The sequence below is a fragment of the Diospyros lotus genome, chromosome 15, assembly GCF_014633365.1.
Source record: "Diospyros lotus cultivar Yz01 chromosome 15, ASM1463336v1, whole genome shotgun sequence".
NCBI classification, from domain to species: Eukaryota; Viridiplantae; Streptophyta; class Magnoliopsida; order Ericales; family Ebenaceae; genus Diospyros; species Diospyros lotus.
Genome location: NC_068352.1, coordinates 28913971 through 28941019, shown reverse-complemented (window position 1 = coordinate 28941019; position 27049 = coordinate 28913971). Strand labels below are relative to the sequence as shown.

Genomic DNA, 27049 nt, shown 5'->3' with positions numbered 1-27049 from the left:
ATACCAGTGTAATTTTGTGCATTTCTATTATCGTACATCCGTATTGGAATAAAGTCAGGTTTGGGCATCTCACAGGGGTCTCTGAAGATTTGGCTATCTTTTGCATTTCCAGCCCATAGATTCAACAACCCAGAAATATGCTAAGGGCATAATAGAAAATGTACACTGAAAATATTACTAGAATTAAAACAAATTTATATTATTATGTCCCGAATTTGGAGATCTCACACAAACTTCTCTTTGGTGTCTTGGAAATTACATTATTAACTACCCCCTCTTTTGAAACATTGCACAAATTCAGGGAAAGGGTGGATATGAATGCAATCTTCCCCGGCACCACCAGCATTTAACTAGCCAGCACCACCAGCATTTCAACTCCGCGAGCCTACTATCCCACCACCACCCGGTCACTTCAGCCCTCTATCTAACCACCACCTCCACAATGAATTAAGAAAGCCAGGGAATAACTACCAAGCTGTTATATAAAGGGTTCCTAAACTACAATAACCTTAATATTAGAAACCCAATCAATCATCATTTTGAGTGCAGATCAGGTTCCTTTTCAAAGGTATGCAAATGCAGGAAGGCAATATAGAAGCAGTATGGTATGTATGCATTTATGACTGCAATTACAAAAGCGTTGCATGCCCGGGGAAAGGTCATATGTCACTTGTATGCAGATGAAGGAAGCAGAAAATTGTAGACACAATTTAGAGTCTGCAAGAATGAAGGCAGGTTGAATATAACCAAGAATGAGAGAAACCAATTGTAAACATACAATGCCTAGAAGTGTTTCATTCAGTATCTTTCTCAGGACCAATGTACATGGTGCAACATGCTGAAATTATGATAAGGGAACAGCCGATGAATCTTCCAAAGGATGGAACTATTCTTGATGAAGCCATGCCCCATATCTGTGATAAAGCAGCCTGAAACACGCACACACAAAAGACGAGTTATATAATTTATCAAAGATATCTCACGTCCCTAGAATTATAAAACGATGCATTAGCAATGGCAATCTAAAGTTCTAGGGAAGATGACATATTTTGGCACAATCGTCTGCGCATTTTGCAAAATAGAAGGGCACAATCGTCTGTGCATTTCAAAATAGAATGTGGTGTGTGTGCACCCTTAGTCATACCTCTAGGACAATCAATGTAACTTGCTGAAATTTTTAACTTGATAGAACCAGAATGGAGAGAAAAAAAAAGTATGTTAACAGGTTGGTTACACAATATTAAGTATATTGATAAAACACAACCATATTGATTATCTTTATTCACCGCCATCTCATAAAACTTCTGCACACAATAATGGTGTTGGTACTTTATCTCGTCATTCCCTTGCTAGATGGTTGCGCTGGGAAGGGTGTTTGAAGTAAAACTTTGCCATATTGTTATTTTGAATGGATTTGAATTGTTAATGTGACTTTTAGAAGTCAATTGACATTATTAATGCCATGCCAACTATCCTAACTTGGCCAGGAGAAGGTGCAATTATGATGATGATGAACTCAACTCACTCACATAATTGAGGAAAATGCTTAGTTTGGTTGAATTTTGTTCAGATCAACTAAAATGAATGCTGCTAAAGGCAGTTGGAAAAAGGAAGGCAAATAAAAACATATACAATAACAATGGACTAAGAATTCTCCAACCCCAAGGAGGAAATACATCCAAATTTATCAAGGGGCAAAATGAAAAATAATATACTGTGTTTTTACACAGAGATGGCAAAGATTTTCGTCAAAAATCCAGCCTCCGATCTGCAATTGTTTGTATTATATTTTTTATTAGTCAAATTCTGTAAAGAAGCACTTTGGCTTGCAACCAGATGTCCCTGCCATCCATCTATTCCTAATGCATCTTGTCTACAACAAAAAATACAAAGTCTTAATCGTACTAGGCGGGGTCAGATACATGGATTATAGCTTGCTAGTGACCTCCATCTATGACCATATATCTTCTATAAGGTCTTACAACTCATGTTATGCCAAAGAGTTTCCTGCCAATAGATGCTCAAACTTGGGGATTCCAATCACCATCGGCATTAAGCAGCCTTGCTGAATGCATAACTTTGTCTCTTCTTCCCAAATTGCAAACTATGTATACAGTGAATCTCTTAAGTTTACTGGTTGTAAGGACATTACAACTCATGTCATACCTAAGAGTTCCCTCCCAATAGATGCACAGAGTTGGATACTCCTATCAATTTCTTATGAATTTCCCACATCTTTATCAGCATGGATTTACTAAATGCATTCCTCATTTCTTCCCAAATTTCAAACTGGTATTATGGTGAACCTTTCAAGTTTACTGGTAACAGTCATGGATAATTCTTTTCCCTCCTCTATGAACTGAAAAATAAAAGCTACTGACTGAAATTACAGGAGATCACAGTAAATATTAGTGGTGCAGCAGACAAGATCCATACCTCAATATATTGAATATTTGAAACTTTACTCGTTTTCTCAAGCTGAAGCCCACGTGCTAATAGTACCTGTAATTTATCATGCATTACAGCTGGCAGATCTCATAAGACTTAGACGCAACACATGCTCTCACAAAATATATTGACCACGTCATATTTCGACAGTAAGTATGCAGATGACTAGAAATATAAGATCAGTTACCACACCTCTGCAAAGAAGGCCAGTGCGCCAAGCACAACCATGAGAAAGAAAGAATAAAAACCTGGTAGAACAAAATCCTGCATTTGAAAGAAGGAGAATCAGTTAGGATGCCATGAGTCTTGAGTAGCAAACAACAGAAACCAAACCAACCATCAGAATGCACTAGATAATCTGACACTTATAAAAGTAGTTTCTTGAGTAATTAACATAGATAGAGAACAAAGATGCAATATTCCCAGAGTTGCTTGATACCTGCAACAAGTCCCTATTCCAATTTTTGGATGAGACATACAAAGGTGAGAACCAGAATCCCTAAAATTCATTCACCCTTGAGAATTTATGAAATAGAACCATGTTACAAGGATGGACGGGTAAAACTCTTACCAGTTTTGCCTAATGTTTCATCCTGTTGCCCTAATGATTGAAGGTCAGTATCTTAAAGTAAATAGGAAGGCAAACTGAAGTGTCTTTTGGGAGTTGATCTAACGGAATCATTTAGGAAAGATCCTATCAAATTTCATTTCATCCATTGAAAGCCCCATATGAAAGAGGTCAGGAAGAAAATCCTGCCACTCCCCATCCAACCCCTGCAGTCCCCAAAAAAGGGAAAACACAAAAATAAAAAGAAACTAAAAATGAAAATCTTCCATTCTCACATAAAGAATGTATATATACCATACGCAATTTTTTTACAAGACAGGATATAGCAGTTAACAGAAACTTATCACTTTAGATTTATGGAAATTCAAATAATTTTCCACATGAAATTACGATTACATGATCCCAGAACAATCGTAGATTTGAAATTCCAAATTAACTTTTTGAGGCTAACATGACAATTTGTTATAAAGCCAGTGGGGTTAACTTTAGGTTAGACTTATAAAAAAGTATTTTGGCATGCATAGGAGACAAAAATGTCCACACTACACATAATAGAATGTAAAATTAAGACAAAGCAGGATAGGGCTAATAATCAATTATTCAATTTCATATGTCAAGAAACTTCTCCTTTAAGTCAACAACATGAAAAACACAATAAACTATCTAGATTTAGTGTGGGCATCATAAATACTCCTTGTATTAATCAAGTTATATTAACCACATTCTAACTTTACCTCAAAGGCAAAAGTACATATTATTGAAGCGGGGCTGGCAAATATTCCAAATGAAAAAACTGTGACCCTGAAAGAGAACAGGAGCAAAATGGTAAACTGACTGAAACAATATAATCAATATTTACAAGACACTCAATGACAAAATGTCATCATTTTAAAACAATACTTATGATTTTCACAAACTATGTATGGACAACTAATAAAAAATTGGCATTCTTCATTAACATCTAAAAAATGCACTGTAACAGCCTGGTGAAGGACCGAGAGACGAGAAGAAGAAGAGGAGAGGATGGGAAGCATAAAAAGAGAAGGAGAAAAAAGAGGGGGAGAAGTAAGAGAAAATCGATAGCCAAAGAGATGGTGAGAACCAAACTTGGCATGTTCAATAATAATTCAAAATGGGAGTAGTCTTATTGATAATTCTTCTATTTATACATAAAAGAGTACAATCTTATTACAAATCAAATTTTTTACTTATATCTAATCACCTGTCAAAACAGGCAACTTTTTTCAAACAATATTTTCTATTTTTATTTTAGAATTTTGGAAAAGACAACATTATCAAATGCAATATTCAATTTATTTTTTTTAATGGAAAATCAGAACAAACAAAAATTTAAGAGCAGAAACTACAAATGAACACATAAAAAGTTGAAAACTGAGAACCGAATTGTCAAGAGAAGAACCTTCCGAGCCTTGAATTTAAATTTTTCTGCTCATTACTATTGTTGTTAGTTACTACACGTTGCTGTAATTCTTTAGGCAGACTAGCTTACTTTCTGTTATGCATTCTAGAAGGAAAACGGTTCTGCCATGTGCAGAAGGGGCAAGGAATCTCAAGTTTGTTAGGAGAGTAGGCCCCACCTGGCAGGGAATCTCCCCAGGCGTTAGTATATATCTGCCTACCCTCAACGAGAGGAAGGCGTGAATGGAAAATCAGAATTCTTATTGTTCCCTTCTCTAGATTCTTTCTCTACCTCTTCCTTTCTTCCTACTCTCTCTGTTCTTATTTCTGGACTGCTCTCTCCCTCGCTATCTCGGCTGATTAACGCCTCTTGTACGAGTACCAAGCTCTTCTAATTCACATTGGGATTGGAAGAAGGTGTGTTGTCAGGCCAGGCCGTGACACGAATCAAACAGATACTAAAGATTTTACCTATTCTTCTTTTTTTCTCCATGATCAACATTACAATAGTTATTAACTCTATCAGCTAGCATATACATGTAGCAGTAGTTTTAACCATACAGAGCAAATAAAATACAGAGATATTACCGAAAGAATGTCAGCACAAGGTTTTCTATTGTTCTCAGCCTTAGTAACTTTACACAAAGACTAATAACTTACGATTGTTCATCATAAATCATGGCAACGCATACTGTTCTATGATTGCTAGAAGTACGGATGTTTCCCCCTGGTTTTTGTCTTTTAAATAGCATCCAGGGAAATCAATATCAGATTAAAGAAGCAGGCTAATGATGGTCTTACACGGGCTGATCAGATGCCTTTGCTCCCGCCCTTATGAGGCAGTAGCTGATTCCACCAGTTATTGATGAAAATAAGCCAATCAGCACTGCATAAATATGATGGATTCCTTTTACGTACAAGTCCCTTGCTTCCTCAACTTTACCTAGCCCTCCTGAGGATTCCATTGATAAAAGATGCAGAATTTCAGAAAGAGATCATGCAGAAAAATGATTTTCCAATTGCCAAAAAAATTTCATTTGTCACTTATCATGTTGTATCTATACTAAAGATGCATTTTACATGGATATGCTTACTAATAAAGACTTGCAAAAAGCTACATAATCATGAGATACAAATGATTATATATAAAGCTCAAATCAGAGATCAGAGTTCAATAAATGCATATAATATAAAAAGGCTCAGAAGATGCTGAGATAGATGATAGAACCCTTACACAATTGATTGAATTTTAGCTCTAAAACAGTAGGAATTCTGCAATTACAGTAGCTTACAGCAATAGCTATGAGCCAATAAAACGAAAGAAAACAAAACAGGCATATTCGAGAGGGCCTTACTCTCCAACGACTTCTTAAAAAATTCCCATATGCCTTCTCTCTACTCCTCCCTTCCCTTTTATACCTATTCCTCATTCTGTTTCAATCACGGGAATGAATATTCCCCTCTAACCAACTTCTGACTCTTTTTCCCCTCAATCAATTCCCTTGGTTGCCCTTATTGTTCCTCTCCTTTTACGCCTTTGATAGGTGCGACTAATGGGAGTCTTAACAATACACCCGCCCACAAGTTTCATCTTGTTCTCAGAGTGAAATTCAGGAAACTGATGCAAAATCTGATGATAGGGTTCCCAAGTGGCTTCTAGGGATGGCAACCCTTCCATTATATCAGAACCTCTAGGTTCTGTAGATTCTTTCCCCGGCCTGGCCTTACACCCAACAGAAATTCTGGGTGCCTTCATTTCCCACTTAGCTATTAACTAGTCGAGAAATTCGGTTGTTTCTCGCACCGCTCCTTCTGCTTTGCGAAGCTGGGAGACATGGAATACAAGGTGGATCTCACAAGAAGGTGGTAGAGACAGCTTGTAGGCCACCTTTCCGATCCTTTTCTCCACTGCAAAAGGCTTGTAGAACTTAGGTGACAATTTCTTGATCATCTGAGTAGCTAATGTCTTCTGCCTGTAGGGGCAAATTTTAACATAAATCATATCAGCCACCTCAAATTTCACATCCCTCCTTTTATCTGTTGTTTCCTTCATCCTTGTTGCGCCTGCAACATTTGAGACTACAACTTTTCCAAAACAGAATCCCGCTCCAACAACTACCGTTCAATTATAGAAATAGCCGTGGTGCCCTTCTCGAACCTCAATAGTGGGGGAGGTTCACACCCATAGACTATTTGGAACAGAGTAAATCTAGAAGAGACATGGAATGAAGTGCTATACAAATATTCCGCTCATGGCAGCCAGCTGTACCATGCCTTAGGCTTGGAGGAGGAGAAGCATCGAAGGCACGTCTCCAAGGTGCGATTTAAGACATCCGTTTGGCCATCAAACTAAGGGTGGTAAGATGTGCTTCTATTCAATTGAGTGCCTTATAGCCTAAATAATTCTTCCCAAAAATGGCTAACAAAAATTCTATCTCTATCGGAAACAATAGAATTTGAAACCCCATGTAACCGCACAATCTCCTTCACAAAAATCTCTGCAACGCTAGCCGCTATAAAAGGGTGTTTCAAGGCAATAAAGTGTTCGTACTTAGTCGATCTGTTACCACCAAGATAGTATCCATCCTTGTTAACTTGGGTAACCCTTTGACAAAATCCATGGACACATCTTCCCAAACTCGACTAGGAATTGGAAGCAACTGTAGCAACCCACCGGGTGATAGAACCTCATATTTATTTTGCTAGCACACATAGCACTGCTGGACATATTGCTGAATGTCCTGCTTCATCTTCACCCAATACACATTGGCGGCTATCCTCTTATAAATCTTGAGAAACCCGGAATGACCCCCAACTGGTCCATCATGCCCTTCCAACATTAATGGAATTAAAGCTCACCTTTTAGGAAGAAAGCCTGTTCTTGAATAGCAAATGGTCATCCACCAGCGCAAAATTGGGTTTGCTAGAAGGATCTGTCTGTACTTCTCTAACAATTTGTTGGAGTGTCGCATCTCCTTCCACCTCCTCTTTTAGTTGATCTAGCTGCAATATTTGGGGAATGGAGAGGGCCATTAATGTGGCGGGAGAATGGAGGCATAAGAGAGCATCAGCTGCTCGGTCCTCCAATCTAGGACGATATTAAATCCCAAAATCGTGCCCCATTAGCTTCATGACCCATTTTTGACACTTCAGGTTGACCACCCGCTACTCCATAAGGAATTTAAGGCTTCACTTATCTGTTCTAATAACAAACTTATGCCCAAGTAGGTAATGTAGCCACTTCCTCACTGCAAATACTATCGCCATCAATTCCCTCTCATGCACTAACCTAACTCGACCAGTGGGATTTAGGGAGTGGCTAAAAAAGGCAATTGGTTGCCAACACCTCTTGAATCAGCCTCTCAATCTCATTTTTCTGAAGGTGGGGGTACTGGTAGGGACGCACATTCACCAGCAGCACTCCTGGTTGCAATGTAATCAAGTGATCCCGCATCTGGTGTGGGGAAAGCCCACACGACTCCTCAAACACATGCTCGAACTCTGCTAGCAACTCCTGCAAGTTGCCAAGGATTGCCCCTCCTGCTTCCTTTTCCTGGGTAGTTAAACTCCCCAACTCCAACTGCATCCCTTCTCCATTCACTCTAAACACCCTCATCATCGACTTCAATGTTACCAAGGTTTTACTGAGGCTGGGATCCCCATGCAATGTTATGGTAGCTCTCCCCGCTCTAAACTTCATAACTAACGAGCCCCAATCCACTTGTGTTTCCCCGAGTGTGGCCAACCACTTCATTCCAAGGATTACGTTTGAGCTTCCCAACTCCAATGGCAGGAAATCTTCCACTACTTCTACATTTTGCAACGTTAAGGTTACCCCCTTACACACTCCAGCCCCCTAAACAGCCATGCCCACCCCATGATCACGCCATAGCCTCTTGTTTGTATCCTGACTAGTCCCAATTTTTGCACCAATTCAGACGCTATAAAGTTATGGGAAGCCCCACTGTCAATTAGGACCACCACCTCCTGGGCCCTCTATTCCCCCTTGATCTTCATGGTCTGTGGAGGGGTTAATCCAACTACCGAGCTTACAGACAGCTCCACTACTTCCCCCGTTTTGACCGTATCGCCTTCCTCCCTTGAATTCTCCCATGTTTTAGCTTCTTCTATAACTTCCTCTTGCTCTTCCCGTTCCTCCTCGTGAATTACCATCACCTACAGCTCCTTGTTCTTGCATTTGTGCCCAATCGTATATTTCTCGTCACAATGAAAACACAACCCCTTAACTCGTTTAGCTTGTAGTTCACTCTCACTTAGTCGTTTAAATGAGGGATTGCTCCACTTACCGACATTCGAAGATCGATGAGAGGAGTTGGGGCTAGTGGTTGCTGATCGGGGTGATGCCACCAAGGGAGGCGAGACCACTACTCGCTGGTGGTTGGCGACTGGGGTTACAGGGGCCTGTGTTCTATTTGGGCCGGGACCGAAATGGCTCCCTCGAACCACCAAGTTCCTCTCCTCAATTCGTTGGGCTAGGTCCATCATCTGCTCCAACCCAATCGGTCTAAGCACCCTCATCTCCGCCCGTATGTCAAATCTCAACCCATTTATAAAGTGTCCCTTTAGAAACGCCTCTGGTATGTCCTCGAGAGGTGAAGTCATTATCTCGAAGTAGAGGCAGTAGTCCTTGACGGACCCCCACTGCCAAAGCGCTAGGAACCTCTCATCCACCGTGCCTTCCTATGTGAGCCTGAATCTATTCCTCACCATCGCTTTTAAGTTCCTCACCTGTCGCCTTCGCTGCTCCCACTGGAACCAAGCAAGAGCAGCTCTTTCAAAGCAAAGAGCGGTGGAGTCTAACTTCTCCGCATCCGACAACTAATTCACGGAGAAGTACGACTCAGCCCGAAACACCCAACCATTCGGGTCATCTCCATCAAACATGAGCATCTCTAGGCGTTGGCCCCTACCGTCCAACCACCCATAGCTCTCGTACCCCCTGTCGGCTTCCTTGTGCCGGTTCCCCAATTCAGGCATGGCTTCCCCAATGAGGGACGAACCCACCAGTAAGTTCTCGCCATACTGTTTCCCCTTCCTCCCTTTCTACTAGTCTTCCCATCTCTCCATCAGCAAGCCAAATTGTTCCATCATTGTCGCCATGTTTTTCTCGATGTTCTACACCCTTTGGAACTCCTTTTTCATTGATTCCAATCCCATTTGTAAACCCTCCATCTTCCCTTCAATCTGTTGTTGATAATTCACCATTCTTCTCTCCAATTCCCCCACTCTCAACGATCCATGGGGGTGACCGTCTCTGAGAGAGTGGGCGAATTGGAGGGAAGAATGGTGAATTATCAACAACAGATTGAAGGGAAGATGGTCACCCCCATGGATCGTTGCTCTGATACCAGAATGATAGAACCCTTACACAATTGATTGAATTTTAGCTCTAAAATAGTAGGAATTCTTCAATTATAGCAGCTTACAGCAATGGCTATGAGTGAATACAACGAAAGAAAACAAAACAAGCCTATTCGAGAGAGCCTCACTCTCCAGCGACTTTTTCAAAAATTCCAAGATGCCTTCTCTCTCCTCCTCCCTTCCCTTTTATACCTATTCCTCATTCTGTTTCAACCACGTGAATGAATATTCCCCTCTAACGAACTTCTGACTCTTTTCCCCCTGAATCAATTCCCTTGGTTGCCCCTATTGTTCCTCTCCTTTTACTCCTTTGATAGGTGTGACTAATGAGAGTCCTAACAATAGAGTAAATAAATAAATCGAATAAAAAAAAAGCATTCCAAGTGCACAAGGCTCCCTACTTTCAAGGGTCGAGAGAGAGTCATTTCTGTATGTAGGTTACCCTTGCTTTGCAAAGAGATGATTTTGGCAACTCAAGCCCATGACCTTTTAATCATAGAGGAGCAACCTTACAATTGCTACCAAAACTTGCCCACTAGCATAAATTAATCAGATAATAAAAGAAAAAGAAAAGAGAATCATGCAGGATGGTGATTTGATTTTTGAACACCTAAACCAACTCTTAACATCAAGGGTTTTGTTAACTCACTTCTATACCTTGTGTGGAAAGTGTTGCCCGAAAAATGAAGAGAACACCAAAAAAGTTGCAAGCAAGACCTGGAAAACAGATAAGGATTCAGAAAACAATAATTCCAATTCCAATTCCAATTATAAATTGATTATAAGCCGGGTTAGGCTGCCTAGTGTAGGCAATACCTGCACTCATGTTTTGATCATAGGTCTTAAGTCACCCTCCCCTGCCATGAGGCTTTGGCCTTCCACTCTACAGAAAGCCCGTAAAGTGAACACAGTCCTCTCTCAAAGAGTAAGGAGGGGCAGTATGACAGAGAACTATACACAAGTGCTTATTTAGCTGGAAAATATTAGACATTTGACTCCATGCCTACCTTTATGCCAGTCATGTACATCTAAAGCAGCCAGGTTATAGAAGGGGGCAGGAGGCAGATAGAATATTAGATAAACAAGTTTGATATCCATCATGAGCCTACCTACCACCAATACACTCTACTATGTTGCTAAGGAACAGAGAGGACTAGATTATACTCAGACCTGAAGGTTTAGCTAGCACCAACTTTACAAGTAATGGACTCAAATAAATTATAGAAATTCAAATTTAAGCATGCTGAATGGTGACCTTTTAGAGGATGAATTTCCAGCAAGTGGTGGTTAGAATACTGAGTTCAATGCCTGTAGTTGGGAAAACATGACACTGCACCACTATATTGTCCACAATTTCCCTTCAGTTTTCCCTAGTCTCCTACCTGAATTCGGAATTGAATCATATCTCACAACATTTGGGGACAGTCTAATGAGTATATTCAACTTTCCCCCCCATGTAAGATTCAAGGGGATCCTACCACCATCAGCACCGCACTTGATATATATTAACTCAATTTGCTGGTTAGATAGAGCTGCTGTAAAAATTTAAACCATGCAGTAATACCTATTATGAGTGATTATTGTCATACCTCCTACTTCTGCAATTTTCAAGTTTTCATGCAAGATGATTCTTGCAGCAAGAGATGCCATAATTGGAGCTGTAAAGCTCAGAATGATAGCCTGCGACAATGGTAACCTCTGAATGCTGGAAAAAAAAAGGCCTGGTTAATAATAAATCTTGGAATCTTGGTCCAAATAAAAGTTACAGACCATTCCTAATAGACATCCATTGATCATAGCCAAAAGAGAAAGAAATGAAAATAAATCTCACAAACTTAAATGAAACGTCAAAAATCACAAACCACTCCCATCTGACCAAGCCTTCCCCACCAGCCGGGGGAGGGGGGGGGGGGGGGGGGTGCAGTTTTAGGAAGAACCTTATGGATTGCAAATTGGGCACAGGGAGAAAGGAAAGCACCTACAGGTTAAAGAGGATGGGTATAAAATAGAATTCACAGATAATGGTCACATTTCCTTAGCAATATGTTAGGATACATTTGTACTAGATTAGGGCCTGTAATGTGAGGAAAAATATTATGTTGTATTTTCAGTTATGTCTTCTAGAAGTCAGGTCTGACCGAGTTGTTGTAACTGCCGGTTTGGGCAGTCGGTCAGGTAGTTCTCCCGCCCCCTATGGCTTATAAATAGGGGCTGAGAGGTAGGCTTTGGGTGTGCTTTCTATTGTGGGTTTACAAGCTGTCTTGGGGCGAGATTGTGCTAAGATAAAGAGTGAATATCTTTCTTGTATACAACTCTATATAGCTTTCAGGTTTATGGGCTAGGTGAGAGTTGAGTTTTTAGTGCACATGTAATCTTGTATTGGTATTCAAGATAGTGGAGAAAGCAAGGTGTCATGTACCAAGGGTAATTAGAAGGGCAATAATGTAATTAGTTATATTAGTTTGTTAGGAGATATTTGGATGTTTGTTAGGAGCACATGGGTACTGTTAGAAATTAGTTAGGGAGCTAGCTAAGGCCTATAAAAAGGCCCATTGTAAGAAGAGAGGGTATGCTTGAATTGATAATTGAAATCTGATTCTCTTTCTACAATTTCTCTACAATCTCCCCCTCATTTCTCTATTCTGCTCTCCCTCATTTTCTCTCTAATTTCTCTCCCATTCTTCTTCAATTTTCCCTCTAATACATTCTGCTCTTAACCTTAATTCAATCGGATCTTTCCGATTGTCCCATTTCAGTCCGTCTTAAACCCTAGGTTCATGACAAATGGTATCAGAGTGGTCGTTCTTCGGCTGTGGTTCGTGCAATTTTGGTAGTTGATTCTCGGCGGAATTGATTGAGCAGAGCAGCTGGTCGTTTCTGGAAGCTAATTGTAGGTCGGCGAATTTCGAAAGTGTAGCAGGCCAGTGATTAGCGAAAGCTGGATTTGGAGTTGCGAGCTGGTTTCAAAAGTCACGCATCTAGTCCAGTGAATTCAATAGCAGTGTCGGGGGTGAGTTAGGTTGCTGGTCCATAGCAATCGGTTCCAGTGAGTAGGTAGAACCAGAGGAGGAAGACGCGGTTCTCTCAATTTTGATTAGAGCAAGGCAGGAAGTTAGGCTAGGAAGTTGGTCGAACAGCAATTTAAGGCATCGAAAAGGAGCAGATTAGAGCGATCGGAGTCTACCGTGATCGTAACTCAATTCCCAGGACTTGTTGATCAAGGCGAACTCAAGGAGGTGGTGGTCCTCCAGCCGTGGTCGGTGATTGGGTGAGAAGGAGGAGTCGGTGGGGAGGCAATCGTGAATCCATAGCGATCGCAAGCAGAGCCGATCTCGACCATCCAAGCAAACTTAAGGAGTGACGTCGGAATCGGTGATTCTCAGCTAGTCGGTTAGGATTGTAGTGAGTAAGGAGTCCGTCGAAGGTGGTGCCGTGGACAGCCAGAGGGTTGCGACTGTCCAAGGCGAGCGTGAGTTGTCGAGGGTGAAGCGGATGGCCCAGACCGGAAGACCAGTCCGCCCATACCGATAAGCTTCCTGTAGGCGCGACTGTGGTGTTGCGGTTTTGATCGAGAATTCCGACCAGATTTCTGTGGGGCGTTGCTGCCTTGTTCGGAACTGTGTGTGCTACGGTTGTGGTTGCCTTCCAACCTATGCTGGTGATTTTGGAATCCGAAGGTGATCCAGTGGTAGATCGGAGCAGGTGAGCATCTCTCAGATTAAATTCTGAAGGAGAGTTAGTGGCCCCAGCCATTGGACAGTGATTGGGGTGTGGGTCGCAGCCGTTGTAAGTCTTGATTGATGGCAGCTGTGAAGACATTTGTGTTAGATTAGTTTATGTACTTAGGTTCAATTTCTTGTATAAATCTGTTAGCAAAAGTTCTTCTATTGTAATGTTTTTTCTTTTCTGTTTTTTTATAGCCGTCCATTAAATAAATGGGTTTCCGGTCAGTTAGGGCAGTCAGTTGTAACTGCCTTGCCCGCCTCTATCCTTTATAAATAGAGGCTGGGAAAACTCGGTATTGTAAGGGGTGAAATCTCGGGATATCTTGTAAGGGTGTGCGGGTGAGCTAGGCTGAGAGTTTTGTACTTCTCTTGGGGTGTTCTTCTCTTGGTAGTCTAGGGTTTTAGATTCAGGAAGAAGAGAAGACTTTTCTAGTTCATGTAATTGCTGTAAAGATTGTCAAGATAGTGGAGATTTCACAGGCCTAAGGCAGTCTGGATGTAGGTCTCATTTATGAGACTGAACCAGGATAAATTTGGTGTGTTTACTGCTATTTTTCTATTCCTAATCTCTGTATTTCTATCGGGTGATTGTGTATTCTAAATAAGAGGTATGGCAGTGAGATCTTGAGGGCTAGATTGCTGAGAGTGTGTGAGTGTGTGTCGGTCTTAAAAAGACTACAGCAGCGATTGCAATAATTCTCAAGCTGTCAGCAAAGGAAACAAGAGGTAGATTTTGGCTGACTTGGGTCAAAGTGGAAAGGCAAAGAGGAGTGGGTGCCCGACTCTTGAGTTGCAATTGAGGCAAGTCTAGGAACTGCTACAACATGCAAAACAAAAGCATGTATATAACTCCCATTCCTTGGCCGTCAAAGTATGTTGTTGGTGAAAATTCAGCCATGGGTAGCAGTGCATATCTGAGACCATTGGAGTCTCAGTTGCAGCAGAAGAATTCTTCCTTTTCAGTTGGAAGGGAGCATCAATGGCAGCCAAAGAAGGCTGCATTTTCAGTGGGGTGTCCTACTCATGAAGTTAGGAGAGGCTGTGAGCAAAGGGAAACAAAGGCAGCCAAGGGGAGCAGTGCATACATGGAGCAAATGAGCCCTAAATTGCAGCAAAAGAATGCTTCATTTTCAGCTGGAATGAAGCTTCAATGGCAGCCAAAGAAGGCTGCACTTTCAGTTGGCAGCAACAAGGAACATAAGAAGGGGATCAGCCAATTGGACAAAGGAACCAGCAGTGGGTTTGATGAAGAGTGCAAGGAATTTGGTTGAATGTTCCGCGAGAAATTGCAAGAGTTTGCAATGATACTATCTAAGGAGTATCATTACAATTTTCCTGCCGAATACTTTGATGACTATCATGGAAGTTTCAACAAAGAAGAGTTTCTTAAAATGGAGAAGCCGAAGGAAGAAAAAAGTGAGGAAAAGGAATTGGAGGAAGGCAATCAATCAATTGACAGCCTCTCAAGCACTCTTACTAGTGCTAAGACACTTGGTCAGGTGTCAATCATTGAGCAATCGTTGGCTAGAAGTGAAGTTGCAGCATCTCCTGATGTTAATGCTCACAAACAGCCTTGGTATGAGTATTCAAGGAAAGAATACAAACCTCCATTGCTGCATTTTGAGGCTATTGTTGATATTTCTGCAGCAAAACATGGCTGTGGGATGAATGGGTTGACTTCAAATATTCCAAAGAGTACTGGGACGTCTTTTGCCACATCATTCTCTACTCAATCTGGTGCTGCATTACCTGTTTTTCATCATGCAGGAACCATTCAAGGAGTTCAACAGCCTGCTGGGAGTTTTTCTAGTGGATGTTTAGCCTCAAACAATCTCCCTATTGCTCTTTCTCAGATATCTAATGGCAGCTCACATGATCATTCAAGGGGGCAGGATACATTCGCTGAAGAAAGAGATGCTGATTTCGCTTTCAGCCAAGGGAATTTTTCTATGAGTTATGATCATGAAAGTAGTCCTCTCGACCAGCAGCAAATTCAAAGGGGTGAGGAATTTTGAAGGCCGGTTGTAGCTGGGAAAAAACTAAGGGAGGTAGTTGAAGAAGTTGTAGGTTTTGCCAAAGAGGATGTAGCTGGAACAAAACTAAGAAAGGTAGCTGAAGAAGTTGAAGGTTTTGCTGAAGAAAACAAAACTATCGCTGCTGTGTTGGTTTTTGCTCCTAGTAGAAAATCCAAGTTGCTGTCTAACACATGGAAGGATGATTTGTTGGCTGAAATTGAAGTTGCACCAGCTCCTAAGGCTAATGCTCACAAGCAGCCTTGGTATGAGTGTCCAAGGCAAATCTGCAATCTTCCATTGCTGCATTTCGAGGATGCTGATGATATCTTTCAATTTGCAGCTGCGGTGCACCATGGAGGTGTAGGAACAACTGCTGTTGGTATTGAACTTGAACTCTATCAACTTGCTCCTATTGAAGTTCTAGGCCGAATTACGACAGGAATTGATCTTGGATACTTGAGAACGAGGAAGAAGAAAAGGCCTAGAAGGACAAGAAAAGAAAGAAAAATCAGATAGAGAAGGCGGGCATTGGATAAAGAAGCAATGGCTAGGTGGTAATAAGTTTCTTGGGGACAAGAAACATTTCAAGGAGGGGAAATTGTCATGTACTAAGGATAATTAGAAGGGCAATAATGTAATTAGTTATATTAGTTTGTTAGGAGATATTTGGGTGTTTGTTAGGAGCACATGGGTGCTGTTAGAAATTAGTTAGGGAGCTAGCTAAGGCCTATAAAAAGGCCCATTGTAAGAAGAGAGGGTATGCTTGAATTGATAATTGAAATCTGATTCTCTCTCTACAATTTCTCTACAATCTCCCCCTCATTTTTCTATTCTGCTCTCCCTCATTTTCTCTCTAATTTCTCCCCCATTCTTCTTCAATTTTCCCTCTAATACATTCTGCTCTTAACCTTAATTCAATCGGATCTTTCCGATTGTCCATTTCAATTCGTCTTGACCCCTAGGTTCATGACACAAGGGCAAAGCCAATCTAGATGTAGGCCTTTTATTGAGACCGAACCAGGATAATTCTTGTGTGTTGTGTGTGGTTCTTGATTGGTTTCTTGATTGTATTATGATTTCTATTCATTGCAAATTAAAGAGAGTTCGTTGGGTGAGTTTGAGTGATTGAGTGATCATATAAAAGGGTGTGTTGGGTTTTTTGCATGGAAGATTAACTCTAGAAGTTGAAGAGAAGAACCTGTTTAGAAAGAAGATATTTTTTCTGACTGTTTTTTATTCTAAGTTAGATTAGATAACTTAGTTATTTTATTATGGGGGGTATGTTGGTCTTTTGTAGAGGCTAAGTTTTTAAATCCCTTGTAATTGCCGCCTCCCTATAGTTTATAAATAGGAGGCGAGTGCTAGCAGTCGGATATAACATACTCATTCATTCTAATTGTTCTCTAGATGCAAGTGATGCTGTCAAGATAGCGAGATAGAGGGGGAAAGGCTTTGAGATAAAATTAGTCTTTGTATTCTCTTGAGAGTGCAGCGAACTTGTGAGAGGGAGAATAGGGAGGTTCTTGTATCTTGTTTCAACTGGTTTCTAGTGGATTTATTCTCGGAGAGAAGGCTGGATGTAGGATTGCTTCAAAGCAGTCCGAACCAGGATAATTCTTTGCCTCTTTGATGGTTTGATTGTTCTAATCCTTTCATTTACTTTCTGCTTTACAATTGCTGTAAATATATTCTGTTATTATCTTGATTTTTGGGTGAGGAGTGTTGAGAGATTGGCAAATCTAAGTCTTGAATAAGTTTCTAAGAGCTCCTAATCATAACAGATTGGTATCAGAGCTTGGAACTTTTCAAGAATTGCCAAGAACCCTAGAAATCTTTAGTTTTAATCCCTGTTATGGCTTCCGCACCTTCTTCCACTAGGTATGACATAGAGAAATTTGATGGATCAAATGATTTTGGTCTATGGAAAATTAAAATGAGGGCGTTGTTGGGAAATTTGGGATTAGAAGAGGCTTTAGAGGTAGATCAGAAACTGCCCGAGAATGCCTCTGAAGAATAGAAGAAAGATTTCAGTGATCGTAGGAAGGAAATCAACAAAAGGGCCTATAATACTCTAATTCTAAGTTTAGGAGATAAAGTTCTTAGGGAGGTTTCAAGGATGGAAACGGCTGAGGCTTTATGGTCCAAATTAGAGAGTTTGTATATGACAAAAACCCTGTCAAATAGGCTATATCTAAAGGCAAAGTTTTTCACATTCAAAATGCAAGAAGGGCAGAAACTGAATAATCACATAGATGAGTTCAATAAAATATGTCTCGATTTAGAGAACATAGATATAAACTATGATGAGGAAGATAAAGCCCTTGTATTACTGCATTCTTTGCCCAAAACATATGAAACCTTTGTTGATATATTAAAACATGGTAGGGAAAAGTTATCCCTAGAAGATGTTTTTGGAGCATTAAACTCTAAGGAGTTGCAACAGAAAGTAGAAGGAAAATCTGCTGGCGATGTCCTTACTGCTAGAAGTAGGACTGAAAAGAGAGAGCTTAAATCAAAGGGGAAATCAAGAAGCAAGTCTAAAAATGGCAAGAAACAGTTTAAGTGTTATCATTGCCATGAAGAGGGGCATATTAAGAAATTCTGCCCTAAGAGAAAGAAAGATTCTAAGGAGAAATCAAATACTGATATTACATCCTCTATATGCGAGTATGACTATGATAGTGCAGATGCATTAGTTGCATCCTGCCTAGAAGATAAGGATTTGTGGGTTTTAGACTCAGGTTGTTCCTTTCACATGACATCCCATAGAGAATGGTTTTTAAACTATCAAGATATTGGTGGTGGAAAGGTGAGGTTAGGGGATAACCATGAGTGTATTATAAAAGGGATAGGAGACATAAAATTAAGAATGCATGATGGATTGATAAAAATATTAAAATCTGTTAGATATGTTCCAGAATTAAAAAGGAACTTGATATCCCTAGGAGAGTTGGATAGAAGTGGTCATTCCTATAAAGGGCATAGTGGAGTCTTAAGGGTATCAATGGGATCCCTTATCTGCATGAAAGCAGCCCTACACAATGGTATATATGTGCTGGAAGCAACCACTTTAAGTGGTGAGGCAGCAGTAGGTGAAAATAAAACCTATGATCAAGTAAAATTGTGGCATTATAGGAAGGGTCACATTAGTGGGCAGGGACTTAGAGAATTGTCCAAACAAGGTATCCTAGGAGTTGAAAAATTAACAGATTTGGATCAATGTGAAACATGTATTTTTGGTAAGTCTTCTAAAGCAAAATTCCCTAAGAAAGCAAATCACATATCGAAAGCCCCTTTAGAATATATTCATTCTGATTTATGGGGCCCTAGTCAATCCTTAACACATGGTGGGGCAAGGTATTTTTTGTCAATCATAGATGATTTCTCTAGGATGGTTTGGGTATTTACAATAAAATCAAAAGATGGAACTTTTGAAGCTTTTAAATCCTGGAAAACCTTAATAGAGAATCAAAAAGGTATGAAAATCAAGATTATTAGAACTGATAATGGTCTTGAGTATTGTAACAAAGAATTTGCCCAAATGTGTAAGACAGTGGCATCCTTAGGCATCTAACAGTTCCCGGAAACCCCAAACAAAATGGCCTAGCTGAGAGAATGAATAGGACCCTTCTAGAAAGGGTAAGATGCATGTTAATCCATGCTAGGTTGTCCAAATCGTTTTGGGGAGAGGCTGTTACAACAGCTGCCTATGTAATAAATAGGTCTCCATCAGCTGCAATAGGGTTTAAAACACCCTATGAAATGTGGCATGGTCATAAGCCAAACTTAGCTCATCTAAGGGTATTTGGCTGCATTGCTTATACTCATGTTAAGCAAGGAAAATTGGAGCCTAGAGCCAAAAGGTGTCTGTTCATAGGTTATCCTAATGGGGTAAAGGGATATAAGCTATGGGCCTTAGAAGAAGGACTGCCAAGGACTTTGGTTAGTAGGGATGTGACTTTCAGTGAGGATTCCTTCTTAAAAGAGGATAAGGTAGATATTCAAAAGGATAGGATAGTAAAAGGAAAAGCTGGTGAGATAGATCAGTGAGTCCAGGATGCTGCCATGCAAAATCCCATGGATCTGGCAGCAGATCAGCACACTGACAGTGCTGAATATCCTATGCATATGGACCAGCATGATGCTGATCCTTATTCTCCTACCTTAGAGAGCTTTCCGCAGAGTAGCAGTGATGATCCCTCTAGTTCTGAGAGGTTCCGGCCTTCTGACAGTGCTGGACATTCAGGATCAGATAGTTCCCCTAGTGTAGGTAGGTATAATGTGGCAAGGGATAGACAAAGGAGGGAGGTTAGACCTCCTATTAGGTATGGATATTCTGATTTAGTCTCATATGCACTGTTAAGTGCAACAGAGTCAGCTGGTGATGAACCTCTTACATATGAAGAGGCTATGAGATCAAAAGATTCCAAGCTATGGTTGGATGCAATGAGATCTGAAATGGACTCTCTAAATAAGAATAATACTTGGGTTTTGGTTGATAGACCCTTAGGTAAAAGGGTTGTAGGCTGTAAGTGGCTCTATAAGATTAAAGAGGGGGCAGGTAAGGAGCAAAAACCTAGGTATAAAGCTAGGTTAGTAGCAAGAGGATTCACCCAAGTGGCTGGGGTGGATTTTAATGAGGTTTTCTCACTAGTAGTGAGACATACCTCTATTAGAATCTTGCTTGCTATGACTGCCCATTTAAATTTAAATCTAGAGCAAATGGATGTGACCACCGCATTCCTCCATGGTGAGTTAGAAGAGGACATCCTAATGGATCAGCCTAAGGGATTTGAAGTAAGGGATAAGAAGGAGCAAGTATGCTTGTTAAAGAAGTCCTTATATGGACTTAAGCAATCCTCTAGACAATGGTATCGAAAATTTGATACATTTATGATCAACCAAGGTTTTAAGAGAAGTGCATTTGATTGTTGTGTATATTTTAAGCATATTTCATCTAAAATTTCTATCTACCTCCTTCTATATGTGGATGACATGCTGATTGCTAGTCAATCAGATGTAGAGATTCATAGATTAAAGCTGAAATTGAATTTAGCCTTTGAGATGAAGGAGCTAGGAGAGGCTAGAAAGATTTTAGGGATTGAAATAGAAAGAAATAGACAAAAGAGGTTAATCAAGTTATCTCAAAAGGCATACCTAGAGAAATTGATTAAGAGATTTCAAATGTATGATGCAAAGGAGATAAAGGTTCCTTTTGCACAGCATTTTAAGCTATCCCACAACCAATCACGTACTGATAAGGAGAGCATAAGAGAAATGAGCAAGATACCTTACTCTAGTGCGGTAGGTAGTCTCATGTATTGTATGGTGTGTACTAGGCCGGACTTAGCTCATGCTATGAGTGTTGCTAGCAGGTTTATGGCTAATCTGGGTAAGGATCATTGGGCTGCGGTAAAATGGATTTTTAGATACCTCAAAGGATTAATAAACATGACTTTAGTTTATGGTGGAGCTTGTGTTGAAGATGAGCCTAATATACTAGGATTCACTGATGCTGACTATGCAGCAGACTTAGACAGGAGGAGGTCATCTACCGAGTATGTATTTAAGCTATGGAATGCTACCATAAGCTGGAAAACAAATTTGCAATCGGTAGTAGCCCTCTCAACCACTAAGGCTGAGTATATAGCAGTTACAGAAGCTATGAAGGAGAGCTTATGGTTAAGAGGTTTAGTGAGTGAACTCCTAGGTAGAAAGGTTAAGGCAATCTTAAATTGTGATAGTCAAAGCACTATCCATTTGACTAAAAATCAAGCTCATCATGAAAAAACTAAACACATTGATATTAGGTATCACTTTATTAGAGAAATCCTTGATAGGAAGGAAATAGATTTAGTAAAGGTAGCAGGAGAAGATAATGTTGCGGACATGTTTACTAAAGCAGTTCCAATGTCAAAATTACATCATTGTTTGAGACTCTTACATATTTTTTCTTGTGAATGATTAGTTGTTTTGCAGGTCCGAGAAGATTTCAGTTTGATGGAGCCAGATTCTAGAAGATAATCATGCAAAAATGGTGGAGATTTGTTGGGTTTTTTGCATGGAAGATTAACTCTAGAAGTTGAAGAGAAGAACCTGTTTAGAAAGAAGATATTTTTTCTGACTGTTTTTTATTCTAAGTTAGATTAGATAACTTAGTTATTTTATTATGAGGGGTATGTTGGTCTTTTGTAGAGGCTAAGTTTTTAAATCCCTTGTAATTGCCGCCTCCCTATAGTTTATAAATAGGAGGCGAGTGCTAGCAGTCGGATATAACATACTCATTCATTCTAATTGTTCTCTAGATGCAAGTGATGCTGTCAAGATAGCGAGATAGAGGGGGAAAGGCTTTGAGATAAAATTAGTCTTTGTATTCTCTTGAGAGTGCAGCGAACTTGTGAGAGGGAGAATAGGGAGGTTCTTGTATCTTTTTTTCAACTGGTTTCTAGTGGATTTATTCTCGGAGAGAAGGCTGGATGTAGGATTGCTTCAAAGCAGTCCAAACCAGGATAATTCTTTGCCTCTTTGATGGTTTGATTGTTCTAATCCTTTCATTTACTTTCTGCTTTACAATTGCTGTAAATATATTCTGTTATTATCTTGATTTTCGGGTGAGGAGTGTTGAGAGATTGGCAAATCTAAGTCTTGAATAAGTTTCTAAGAGCTCCTAATCATAACAGGGTGAGATCTAGGCTAACACAATACAAGTACTTCAGTTGGGGATGGATTTAGATGTCCACATTTGCCATTATGCATGGTGTGTTCCCTTTTTTCATCTGCTTAGGGGACAACTATGTGTAGCCTGGATAAATAGGCCAAAGAGGTCCAACATTATGCGTGACTCATTAAGATATTTTTAAATAACAAGACTCAGATAGCATTATGCTAAATATATTAATAAAAGCAGAAGGACAACAATATTGAAGGCAAAACAATAATGTAAGAATGGTTCCCTGATGGTGTTAATTATATATTTATGCAATTCCCTGATGGCATTTGTCAAAAGAACTAGAATATTCACCGATGACATTTTTGAGCACTATGCACATTTTGAAAATATGCAGAAAGTGGTTCAACGTAATGTATTACTCATTCAAATATGATTTTTAAGATCAAGATGCTTATCATAAAATCAATGTGATTAGTTGAATGTTCTGACTTAGAACATATCTTCTATCCTTGGTAAATAAACTTTCCTATGTCCGCGCAAAGATTTGAATAAATAGAAAAAGGATAAGAAACAGTCCCCTGCCATACAAAAGCATTTATTAAGATTGTGGAGCCAAAAAATTTAGGCTTTTATACTATTGGGTGGCCATTAGCATAACGTACCAATAAATAAAACTCAACAAGGACAGGCATCCTGTGAGAGCTCTTAAAACCAAGAGATTCCTGACATTTGTTGGCCCAAGCATTGGTTGCCCACTCCTTCGCAGCCACAAGAATGATAATACCGAGATAATAATACATCTTGTTGATGTTATCTCAAAAAGAGGTACTGATTGAACTGTCATTTCAACAGAAAGCTAATATTAAACAAGAGTAAGATACTTTCTGACCTAGATCAAATGGGAGGTAAAACAAATCCATATAGGTAAGAGTGAAGATAATATCAGGCCTTTGTCCAAACATCTAAACTTTTATAAAGTTCTAAAGCTTCTGGATAAGAAATAAACTCAACTGGGTAAAGTTAAAAGAAATCCGAACAAAGTTGAATAACAAGATAATTCTCCTAGACTGATACAGTGATGTGTCCATGACCATATCTTTTCTCGAATAGAACTTCAAAATTAAAGACAATGGAGAGTCACTCTTAAATCATTTTTCCATATTGTACAGGTTGGTCTAATATCAACTGTGTGCTAGAACACGGCATGTTTTAACACATGTTTCTACTCAAATCATATATATTTTAATAACCTGTATATAAGCAGTTCAAACTCCTTTCTTCTCTAAAAAAACCATCAATAGGACTTCCCTAGGAACATTATCAAATGCTTTTTTCTAGATCCACAAATACCATGCATAAATCCTTTTGTTTATCTCTACACCTTTATTAGGCACCTCAACAAATACATAGCTTCCATTGTTGACCTACCAGACAAGAAACCAAATTGGTTTTTTGACACTGGTTTCTCTTCTTAATATTTGCTCAATCACTTTCTCCCAAAGTTTCATAATGTTGCTTATTAGATTGATTCTTTTATAATTTCCACAACTATGAACATCCTTTTATTCTTGCAAATAAGCAATAAAGTGCTCTTCCTCCACTCATCTAGCACCTTGTTTGATTTAAGGATCGGATTAAATAATTCTATTAACCAAAAAGTGCCCTTTTCTCCCATGCATATGCATGCTTCTACCAGTATATTATTTGGTCCAATTGTTTTATTATTCTTCATCTTTTTCGATTTTCATTTGGATATATATGTATATAGAACTTGTAATTTCTATCTTCTTCAAAGTAATAAGATGCCCAACATAGTATTTGTTTCTCCACCTTCATTGAGTAGCTCTGAGAAATACTCCTTCCTTCCCTGCTTGGTTGATCCCTCCTTTACTAGTACATTTTGCATTTCACTTGGCATCCCTTATTTTTTCTCTCTTGCTTTAGCTAGTTTACATATATCTCTTCATCCATCGTTTGTATAAAGTAATTGGTATAAATTTTTATAAACTTTTGACTTCCTTCTCTAACTACCTTTTTTGCTTCTTTTTTGGCCACACCCTTAGTTATTACAACATTACTCTCTTAAAACCACTTTTGTCATCAGGATTCTCTCATCAGAATCCTAAATCACCCCTTGTCAGCCTTGAGGCGCTGACACAGTTATGTAAAGTCTTCAAGTAAGCTCTATTAGCTTTTTAATTTTCTTTTCTACCTCTTCATTCCACAACTAAGACTTTTTGATTTGTTACCTTTTCCTTTGACTCTCTTAAGACCATTTTTGTCATATTTCTAATAGCAATAGCATTTCACTGGACATTTCTATTAGACACCTCAATAAATAGATAGAATTCATTGTTGACCTACTAAGTATAAAACTAAATTGGTTTTCAAGCACTTTGGTTTCTCTCCTTAACCTTTGGTCAATTGGCATCTCCTAGAGCTTCATAATATGGGTCATTATTTTGATATCTATAACTTTCACAACTTTAAACATCTTCTTTATTCTTGTAAATGGGCACTAAATTACCTTTCTTCACTTATCAGGCATCCCCTTCAATTTTAAGGATCACATTAAATAATTCCATTATCCAACAAAACGCCCTTTTCTCCCATGAATTTTTAAGCTCCTATCAGCATGTTATCTTGCCCAATTGCTGCTATCTTCTTTATAGTTTACTTTACTTTGTTTCGACAAACACATCCATAAAACATGTAATTCCTATCTTTTTCCAAGTCGCTAATAAATGTCATCATTTCATTCAGATATTGTTTGCAAAAATATTAATCATCCTAGAGCTTGCCATGCAATATCGTACCTTGCCATTGTCAAATATTGCAGCACATAATTAGAGAACCACACCATGTAAAGATAATAAAAGGACACCACAACACAAAGCTCTTGAAAATTCCCAGCTGACAACCTTCTTTTTTCAATAGAGCTTTGTATGTCGTAGGAAACATAGCCACCCAAAAAAGGGGTGCACCTAGGCAATTATTAAGGCTCAGTTCAAGTCTCAATCATTCATTGCAGATGTAAGCCAAAATTATCCCATCACGAGAGCATGAGTGGGACAATTGACAATTTTTTACCTGACTCTTTTTTTTGCCTTTTGATAAGTCCAAAGAAAAGTGTGTATTTATTTGCTCTTTTCCATGGACATCTTCTAGTTTCCCCTGGAATATTACTTAATCTAATTGATAGAATGAGACAGGCCTTTTTTTTAGTGCATGTGAGCTTTGTAATAATTCCAATTTCCAAAGGTGTTAGGTTGTAGACCTAACAAGATTAAGATAAAAAAATGGAAAATGCACACACACAAAGCTCTTTAAACTCCACCCCCCGCCCCCTCCCAAATGACTATGACCAGTATCTATTCAAAATATGAAATACTCAGGACCTGACATCTTATTTGTTTATATTTATTTCAGCTGAGGTAAGTGGAGTGGCATCCACCTGAACCCTCTTTCATACACATTATGGTTAAAATATGTTTCCACAACAATTAATTATAGAAGGAACTAGGATCTTTGTCAGTGAAGAGATTACTAACCAGAAAAAATATCTGAAAGGACTTCCATGATACAGTAGACAACAGATGACAAGGCCATGCATAGTAGACCAGAATACCTAGATCCACTCCATGCCCACATAAAGAACTGGATAAAAGGTGATGTCTCTGTTTCTGCTACTCTTGTTACTTGCTCCTGCAAATGGACAATAATGTACCCTATTGAAAACAAATCTTAAATATTAGCAAATCATGATATATTCAACCTCCACTTTTGCATTGTTGGAAGTACAACTTCTCATGAATCTCATCAATATTTCTCCTAATTCTATCATTGGAACAGGTATTGGTCAAGGGAAGGAATAATAAAAGAAACAAATAAGTCGTGACATTTGTTTAAGTATACTTCTCACTGGAAAAGCAAAAGGAAATTACTCACATATGAAAATTTTATGAATAATAAAAAGTACATGAATTTTGGGCAAATATCTCCTGCTTCCTTCTTATTCTAATCCCATCCCAAAAAAATAATAATAATAATAATGATAACTAAATTTAGTTTCAATCCTTATATTTCTCCTTCCCTTTTACTTCACCTCCACAAATCTTAGTCCAAGACAAAGCCTATACGCAAACATTTTGTTAACAATCAAACAGAAAATGACTTTTTTTTCATCCAAAAACAATCTTTTTTCTTGCCTTATTTGCTTTCACAAACCCTGATTCCAGCCGTAGTGTAAATTTAACCCAAAACCCTCCCTCTTTTTGACATGGCTTCACTAAAAGACTGAAATCAACGCTAAATTAGCAGAAACACATCAATTAACGTCGCATATAACCCGCTGCAGCTTTCTGAAGCCAATGCACTTAACAGTTGAATCAGCAATTTCCCGCAAAATGCTCAACTCACAAAAAACATGTCCATGAAAGAAAAACAAACAAAAAAAGGGAAAAATCTAGTTTTCTTTTTTTAATTGGAATTGGAAGAGTACCCGACTTCGCTTCCGTCTGGGGTAGGGAGCGGAGAAGATGTTGATCTTGGGCTTCTCCGCTTGAGCCAAGAGAGGGGCCATCTGGTCCTCGGAAATCGAATCGGAGCTGCTAGAATCGCCGGCCGACGCCGAAACCAGCTCCACCACCACATGGCTCTCGGCGGCCTCCGCTCGATCCTCTCCTCCGCCGCCGCCGTTGACCAACTCCGCGGAGGACATTCTCGGATTCGTCTCGATCTCCGAATAGAATAACCCTAATTCAGCACCGCTGAATCAAATGTTTCTGAAAAGTTGGCGAATGCCGCAATGGAACTGAAAGCA

General features: G+C 39.4%; 1 protein-coding gene and 1 non-coding gene across 3 annotated transcripts; both read right to left on the bottom strand.

Annotated features, from left to right (window-relative positions):
* Nucleotides 1–152: 152 nt before the first annotated feature.
* Nucleotides 153–27049, bottom strand: LOC127792014 (uncharacterized). Of its 2 annotated transcripts, XM_052322293.1 has the most exons (10): nt 26729–27049; nt 25779–25932; nt 22890–23064; nt 11407–11522; nt 10475–10534; nt 5237–5387; nt 3751–3817; nt 2641–2712; nt 2437–2502; nt 153–929 (listed from the first exon to the last, which is right to left on the bottom strand). In XM_052322293.1, exons 1-10 carry the CDS (start codon nt 26945–26947, stop codon nt 795–797), a joined length of 1215 nt encoding a protein of 404 aa, XP_052178253.1. In that variant the 5' UTR covers nt 26948–27049; the 3' UTR covers nt 153–794. The 2 variants fall into 2 exon arrangements, with proteins under 2 accessions (XP_052178253.1, XP_052178254.1); XM_052322294.1 differs by lacking the exon at nt 10475–10534.
* LOC127792738 (small nucleolar RNA snoR35) lies at nt 15229–15309 on the bottom strand. Its single transcript, XR_008021206.1, has one exon. It is a non-coding gene; the product is annotated as a small nucleolar RNA snoR35 (small nucleolar RNA).